Consider the following 8,447-nt stretch of genomic DNA (forward strand, 5'->3'; position numbering starts at 1 on the left):
GGTGCGTCCCGGAGGTTACCGGAAGTGGCCGCGCTCGGCGCTGCCATGTTGAGGAGCCGCCGCTGCCGCTGCCGCCGCCGCCGCCGCCGCTTTGTTGTCGCCTCCTCCGGCTGAGGAGGCTCCCTGAGCGGGGGGGAGTGGGGAGGAGGGGGGTCGGCTGCCGCAGCCATGGAGGCCAACTGGACCGCGTTCCTGTTCCAGGTACTGGGGGCCCCCCCGGGGGGGACAGGGGGACAGGGGGGCCGGGCCCCGGGCTAGCGGGCGGGCGGGCGGGCGCTCCTCCTCCCTCCCTCTCGGCTCCGCTCTCCGGCCCGGCCTTAATCCCCCTTTGTTTTTCCGCTCGCCCGCCCCGGCGGTGCCCGGCTGCCGAGGTGAAAGGAGGCGGCCTCACGGGGCGCGGGGGAGAGAGCAGGCCTCGAGGTGAACCCCAGGCCCCCCCAGCAACACGCACGCACACACCCTTCCCTCCCACCCCGTGGGGAAGGGAGGAGGCCGCCGCTGTCACCACTCGGCGGCCCGGAGAAAGGAGGGCGCCGGGCCCTGGAGAGCGCGGGCCGCTTGGCCCCTGCTGCGGCGGGCGCGAGCCGCGCCGAGGGTGAGGGGTCCCCGCTCCCGCTCCCGACACACTTCATCCATCTTTCGCCCGCCTCCTTTCTTCTAGCCGCCCTCTCCTCTTTTTGTGTGTGTGAGAGTGTGTTGACTTTCTGACCCTCCTCCCACATCCCGCGAATAGCGGGTATCCCTGGGTTCCCCGCCACTCCCCCTTCCCGCCGCCCCCTCGTGTTTACCCAGTTGAGGGGGGTGTTGTGAGGGTGTCTCCCTTCCCCAAACTTTTTCACTGGATTTCCGTTTTCCTTGCTCCAGCCCGGGCCGAGCCTGGCAGCTGGCACCCTGTCCCTCTGTCCAGCTCCTGCGCCGTTCGGTGCAGCGCGGGGAATCCCCGGGCCGGGCCGGGCCAGGCGGGGCGGGGAGGGGAGCAGGGCCGGGACTCCAGGAGGCCCGACCTTCTCCCGGGCGCTGTCCCCCGCGGCCCACTCCTGCGTCTCCTTCAGCCAAGCAGCGGGCAGACGCAGAACAGGGAGTGCAAACAAAGTCCGCTTACAAAGCCCCCCCAGATGAGTCACTCGTTGGGGTGTTGGTCTTCAGTTTTGCAAGAAACTTTACAGTGACTGTAGCTCAAACGTTAGCCATCCTCTTGGCTCCCACTTTATGTGAAGGACCCTTGTTTGGAAGATCTGGGCTGCCCCCCCCCCTTCGTTTGTATTTGCAAACGAAGCGTTTAGTGAGCGGTAACGATGAGCTCACGGGGAAGTTTAGGAATCCGATGAGGTTAGGAAGCTCATAAGTGCGTCCTTCCCGCCTCTTTAAGTTATTTTCCTTTTTGGGATACTTCGTGAAATCCCAGACGCATAGCTTGGGCGCTTGGGATCTTTCGGAAGTACCCAGGAATGAATGCGGATTTTTAAAAATTACAACCCTTCCCTCAGCTTCTGGTACCATCCCAGTGGAGGTAGTATAGGGAGTTGGACAGGTCAAGATTACCTATTGTGTAAGATCTGGTTTGTTGTTTTAAGACGTATTTCAAACGTGGGCAGTGTGGTTTTAGAGTAATTGTTGAAATGTATTTGGAATTTTTTAAAAAAGTAAGTAGCAATATTTACTGAAGATCATGGTACAGTAGCAGAAATAGGCAGAAGGGAAAAGAAAAAAAGGGACGAAGAGGAATGCTCTTTAAATCAGTCTTTCAGTTTTTAAAGGGTTAGATACCTGCAACTCCAGGTGAAAGCTTCTTAAAATTGAAAGCACTCAAAATTATGGAACTCATGAGCGACCCTGTTTCCTCTTTCTGGTCCACTATTGTTTGTGCTTTGATGAACTTGATAAAAATGTGATAAATGAACTTAATGCACTGGAAAAGAAATGATGCATAACTAGCTGGTGTTCAGCTTGGTGTAAGGGTGACTAATTCCTTCTCTAGAAAAAGTTCTCAAATGAGCATTTTAAAGTGCAGGATAGCCTGTAGAAATGATTTTTGTGTTGATTAAAGTCATCAAACAGTGGAGATTTTTTAAAAAGTTATGTAAAGAAAAAAACCGTGTTGCTCATCTTTGGGAGCTAATTGAAACATCTTTTGAAGTTCTTTTTTAAAACTATCTTTCCCTGGATAAAGGAAATACAAGTGTTTATTGACCAACTTTTCAGTTAGATTTTATATTTAACTTTTTTAAGCAACCAAAAACTTTTTTAACCTGGTGGAGAAGTGTGAAAGCTAGTACATGGTCCTAGGTTTGGCAATGTGTGCAGTGAAATTATTGGAAAACTTGTAATTGAGAGCCTGAGGACAGTTGGGTGGTTAGAGAATATTGTGGACCTTTCTATGGAAAAAGCTAAGGCTAGACCTAATCAGTTCTGAGTTTAAGTAACTTTCTTTGGGGAAAGAGAGATTTGAACTCTCATGTTTGTCTCTTAGAGCATCCTGTTGATTTTAAAACAATATTTGAAGTTATCCTGTAGAATATTTTAAGATAGTTTAGTACCTGCCTGCTATCCAGATAACTAGTGGAAAGTGAAAGCTGCAGCTATTAAAATGTTTGATGAATGATCCTAACAGGACATTCAAGATATGACTCACCAATGCTAATTCGTTTCAGTGCAAAATCCTTTACCCTCTGGCACTGGAGATTTCAGGGTGCTGGATCCTACCACCTTGGGTGAGGAAATAACATTTCTGGTTTGGTTTGGTTTTGTTTTTTGCCAGCCCCAGAAAAGGGAGAGCTTAGGCAGGTCTAAGAAGCTTTGTACGTAAGAGAAATTGGAAATAAAATTAAAGCTTTGATAATGCTTGTCAAATAAAAGCCTACCTAGAAGTTATATTTTTAAAATAAGTCACTTAATTGAAGGTAAGCCATGGTTGTTATTCTACTTTGTTTCTCCCAGAGAACAAGTTGAGAAAAGCCAGTTCCTCTCTTAGAAGGCTTCATGTAGAAATGTGGGGATCCTAGGAATCCTCTGTGATTCACTAGTCATTCTACAGCATTTCACCCAAGAAGCAGGGACCTGGACTGACCCTTACATGAGAATGAACTTCAGCATTGCTGTAAAAAAAATACTTTATGTTGCCACAGACATCTGAATTGGTAAAATGGCAGTAAGTGCTTTTAGTACTCTGTTGCACTCTTGGTTGTACAGAATTGAAAAATGCCTCAAAACAGTGTAAGTTTGAACTTTGTCTAGAAGACTTGCTTGATTTTAGCTGTTGAAATTGTATATCTTGAGTTATTTTCCACTATTAACTGTTTGTATGCTGTATGGAAACTTAGGTATCCTCCTACAGCCCAGTTGGAAAAGGAGTAAGATTAGAACTAAATTCTGTAAATTCTCTAATGATGTCACATGGCTAGGTAGAACCCAAAAGTCATAAGTGCTCCACAAATTAATTAAAGATGGATTGTACTTCAGTATCAGCGTTAAGTCTAAAAACACTCGTAAGTTAACCACACAAATTCTGAGAGTGCTTCTAGGACCTAAAGGGTATCTAAATCAGAACTGTTGAATTGAAACTGATAGCTCTGGCCACCATACCTCCTAGTCATTGAGGGAAAGAGTAGGTCCAGGCTTAGCTTCTGTTCTGCCATTAAGTAAACACGGATCAGTGTGTGGTAGATGTTCTAATCTATCAAGGGAGGAGCTATGGATGAGTGTGTGTGTGCTTTCTTGTTTGTTTTTTCTTTGAGTTAATCAAGTGATTACAGTCAGAAGGGTAAGTAACTAAGTGTCTAAGATAATGGAATGGACCCTTCCTAGAATATTGTGTGCTTAAAATACTTAAAACTAGCAACTTGACTAATATATTCTTCTAGGATTATAGAACTAAACAACAGGGGCCTGGGCTCACTGTCAGGAGTTTAAAGAAAGAATAATGTTGGTATAGAACAATATATTAGGAAGAACTATTTCAGGAATTTTTCCCTCATTTCCTAAATGTATGTCAGCATGGAGGTGTGGAGAATTTTGAAAGAATCAAAACCAAGAGAGTAAACTATTCATAAATACCAAGAACCCTGTCCACAGTAATTTTGGTTTCAGTACAGTGAAGAAAAATTTCCAGACAGTAGTCTAGTCTTCAGTTTTGAATTGGAGAACCTAATTATAACAGCAAATGTCCAATATTTTCTGAAAACCTACAACTGCTGAAAGAAGATGGATGTGAAAGAAATTTAAATGTTCATTGCTTGTTTTTTCTCTTACTAGTCTGTCTGTGAGAGTTTAGGGTTTAAACAGTGTGTACTGCAAAGGATGCAGACTAATGGAAGATGAAATGACCTGAGGAACAACTGATGGGTGTTTTGCTATGGGCAACCTTATAGATAACCTTCCAGGTTGATTAATAGCAGGTTATATTTCAACCAAATCTTTTACTAAATGAAAATTTTTAAAATAACAACTAGCATATGTATTCACCAGATTCCTTTCATCACTTAGCAACAACCCCTTAGTCACTTAAGAGTTTTCTTTTGATAGAAAGGGAGTGACATGGTTCTTTTCCTTTCCTGGGTAACAGAGCAGAGGTGATTATGTCAGTATGTGGCTCTAGTAAGGTACTGTTAAATGCTTAGGTCTGGGCTGTAATATTTTTGACAAGTACCTAAACTTCGTTGTAGCACTGACTAATGCAAACTGATTTCATTAGCTGGTATGTCCCTTCTGAACCAGGCACTGCGTAGTTTAGTCAGCTATTTGAAAGCAAGATCGCTGTCAGCAACTTAGTTGCAAAAGTTTTGTGTCTGCACAGTGATATTTCAATGCTTTGTGTTTGGAGTTCTGGGAGTAACAAGGTGATTGCTTCTCCTCTGCTGCGGAAAGTAGCTCACGGGCTCCACAGCTGTTTCTTCTGTTCGGAATTGTCTGGAACATGTTGAATTTTGAAGGTCATTGTGAGAGGCTGAGTTTCTCAAGTGCACATGTTTGATTTTAGGCCCATGAAGCCTCCCATCATCAACAGCAGGCAGCACAGAACAGCTTGCTGCCTCTCCTGAGCTCTGCTGTGGAGCCTCCTGATCAAAAACCATTGCTTCCTATACCAATAACTCAGAAACCTCAGGCCGCACCAGAAACATTAAAGGATGCCATTGGGATTAAAAAAGAAAAACCCAAAACTTCATTTGTGTGCACTTACTGCAGTAAAGCTTTCAGGGACAGCTATCACCTGAGGCGCCACGAGTCCTGCCACACAGGGATCAAGTTGGTGTCCCGGTCAAAGAAAACCCCCACCACAGTGGTTCCCCTTATCTCAACCATCGCTGGGGACAGCAGCCGAACTTCGTTGGTCTCAACCATTGCAGGCATCTTATCAACAGTCACTACATCCTCCTCAGGCACCAACCCCAGCAGCAGTGCCAGCACCACAGCTATGCCCGTAACCCAGTCTGTCAAGAAACCCAGTAAGCCTGTCAAGAAGAACCATGCTTGTGAGATGTGTGGGAAGGCCTTTCGAGATGTGTACCACCTCAATCGGCACAAGCTCTCCCATTCAGATGAAAAGCCCTTCGAGTGTCCTATTTGTAATCAGCGCTTCAAGAGGAAGGACCGGATGACTTATCATGTGAGGTCTCATGAAGGAGGCATCACCAAACCCTATACTTGCAGTGTTTGTGGGAAAGGCTTCTCGAGGTACTGTGTTTTCCTTCTTCTTTTCAGTATGGTATCAATAAACTTGAGTTTTATTTCCCTGTGATCTAGCAGGTTTACGTGAGAATAGATGTGAGCAGGCCTGTGTTATTAGAGGAGATTGGTGATAGATAAATAATACGCCTCCTGGTGTAATTTCAGTTTGGTGTGGTTGACAAATGGTGACATAGTTATTATCTTGTTATGTTGTTTAAAAAATGTCTTGATGGACTGAGGCCATTGGTTGGTGCAGGGATGCTTATCTCTGTAAAACCACTAGTTTCACATTAGATGGGGAACTAGATATGAGGTTCTTTGCAAATCAAAGATTTGCTGGAAATTGAGATGACTGTGGATACTTGTTCAATGAAACTTTCAGGTGAATGTTTCTCCATTTTTCTGTGGGCACTAGCATTTCACTAATTTTCATTTTAAAAAGCTTTTAGTTAATACAGTAGTAGCTGGATTAAACTGTAGGTATATAGTTATAGACTCAAGACCTGTTACAATTTGATAAGACTAAGAGAAAGGTAAAGGACTGAGACTTTTGTTCAGGTAAGAGAGGAAAGGAGGCTTGCTTGAACTGGGGAGGAGTTGGTAATTCTGCTAGCTTTCTTTAAAATATGCCCCCTTCTAATCTGCAAAGCATGTAAGCATCACATAAAGTAGCATTTCTCTATGTGTGTTCCATTATATCTTCTGTTGAAACTCTCTCTTTCACAGGCCTGACCACTTAAGCTGTCACGTAAAACATGTCCATTCAACAGAAAGACCCTTCAAATGCCAAGTAAGAGTTAAAATGACTTATCCTTAGGGTAGCACTTAATGCACATTATGCAGAAGGTCTGAGCCAGTCAAATCTCACAGTTCTTCAGTAGTCTTAAAATCACTGACTTGAATAAATGTGGTCCATTTTAATTCTAGTTTTATAAAATATAAATGACAGCTTTTATTTCTGTAGGCAAGATCATTTGTTAAAAGATATATGTTGTTTTGTAAGCTACATTTTTCCCTTTTCTTGGCCAGCAATTTTTGGTATAAGAGGAGAAATATATATAATCTTGCAAAGGTTGTTGTATATCTGAAATGAGTAAAAGAGTACAGGGCTTTTAACTAATTTCTGGGTTTGATGGTTACGGATGTTTAAGCTGTAATTAAAGAATATAGCCCTTTTTCTCCCCAAAATCATCATTGACTAGAATTTTGTTTGTTATTACCAAATTGGTGTTTGAAATCTATTCAGATTAATAATTTCATTTAGCATAAATTGTGATAATGAAAACACTGAGACTCTTGCTAACCAGATGATTGTTATAGGTTTTGCTAGTCCTAGTTGGCTGCTGCAAGTCATCACTTAGTGCACCTTTCAGTTAGGTTTGTAAATGACTCACTTGATTAAGTAAAGGATTTGAATTCTTAAGAAAAATCTGATTGGGGAAGAAAACTAGAGTTGTTGAGTGAGTACCTTAATCCATCAGTAATTTTGTGATAGTTACTATTATTCCCATTCTTCAGATGAGTAAACATTCAGATAGGTGCACTAACTTGTTCAGCATTACAGTGTTTAGTGAATTGTGAAGCTCAGTTGTATCTAATGCTAACTCTCCCATCTTTTCACCACTCTATGTTGATATATTTTTTCCTCCAGATGAGTCTAAAATCCACCAGGAATTTTAGTATGATTATGATTCCAACTAATACATGGAGTTAAAATTTAACTAAATCATGTCATGCTGACATGAATAGGGTAATGCATAGAATATAACGTACTTTAAAATGAGTAGAACAGGATAGTCTATATTTAAAAAAAGTTTTCCTCCCTCATGCAGACCTGCACTGCTGCCTTTGCCACCAAAGACAGACTACGGACACACATGGTGCGCCACGAAGGCAAGGTATCGTGTAACATCTGTGGGAAGCTCCTGAGTGCAGCGTACATCACCAGCCACTTAAAGACACATGGGCAGAGCCAAAGTATCAACTGTAATACTTGTAAACAAGGCATCAGTAAAAGTAGGTGATGCTGCAGATTCTGCATTGCGTTTCATATGATGAACTCTAGATTTTCTAGAAATACATCAGAGATATTTTTACTGTGCTGTCAGGAATGTTGTAATGTGCATCTTACATGTTTCCTTTTGTTACTAAAATACCCAAACAGGCACCAATGGAGAGTGTTGATGTCTGAACTACGCTTTCTGTACATCTGTGCAAACAGCATTGATAAGCTCTCCATTAATTTTACTTTCAATCCCATCCTTTTCTACTAATAACATTCTTTAGAAAGAGCAGAATTTCCCCATAGGTAATTTTCAAGGTGTTTTCTATGGGGCTTGAGTAAAAAGCTTTAATGTGTTAAGAAACGAGATACTAAAAACTACATAAGGAAGCTGTGTCATATGCTAGGCAGTTTTGTTTTTATTTAAGGTTAAGATTCTCAAGTATCAATCTCCTAGCTCCAAATTTTATTAAATATCCTTTAGTAATTATCTTAAAGGTGAAAACAGTGTTAATAAATTTGCTTTTTAAACTCAATCTGTAAAGAAATAGGATATCATCTCCATTTGAATGTTTAAATGCTTTGCTGGTCTTAATTTAAGAGTAGAAGAGATACGACATTCCAGAGACTTAACGGATAAAATTTAATACTTGCCTTTACCTAGTCTTCCCCCCCGCCCCCGCCCCATACTGGGGACTGAACTCAGGACCTTACACTTGCCAGGCAAGTGCTTATTCTACTGAGCTATCTTCCCAGACCCCCTTTAAAATAAATATATATA

At 42.6% G+C, this 8,447-nt stretch overlaps 1 protein-coding gene across 2 annotated transcripts in view; it reads left to right on the forward strand.

Moving 5' to 3' along the window:
• Positions 1 to 11: 11 nt before the first annotated feature.
• Positions 12 to 8,447, forward strand: part of Vezf1 (vascular endothelial zinc finger 1) — a 17,363-nt gene continuing 8,927 nt past the window's right edge. Inside the window, exons 1-4 of one of the 2 annotated variants that reach the window (XM_023705497.1) lie at positions 12 to 201; positions 4,976 to 5,670; positions 6,391 to 6,454; positions 7,479 to 7,680. In XM_023705497.1, coding sequence (XP_023561265.1) covers positions 169 to 201; positions 4,976 to 5,670; positions 6,391 to 6,454; positions 7,479 to 7,680 — 994 coding nt within the window. In that variant the 5' untranslated portion in view covers positions 12 to 168. The remainder of the gene's footprint in view (positions 202 to 4,975; positions 5,671 to 6,390; positions 6,455 to 7,478; positions 7,681 to 8,447) is intronic. The other variant, XM_004645271.2, reaches the window with a different exon arrangement.

This window comes from Octodon degus, unplaced genomic scaffold, assembly GCF_000260255.1.
Source record: "Octodon degus isolate 3935 unplaced genomic scaffold, OctDeg1.0 scaffold00222, whole genome shotgun sequence".
Classification (NCBI taxonomy): domain Eukaryota; kingdom Metazoa; phylum Chordata; class Mammalia; order Rodentia; family Octodontidae; genus Octodon; species Octodon degus.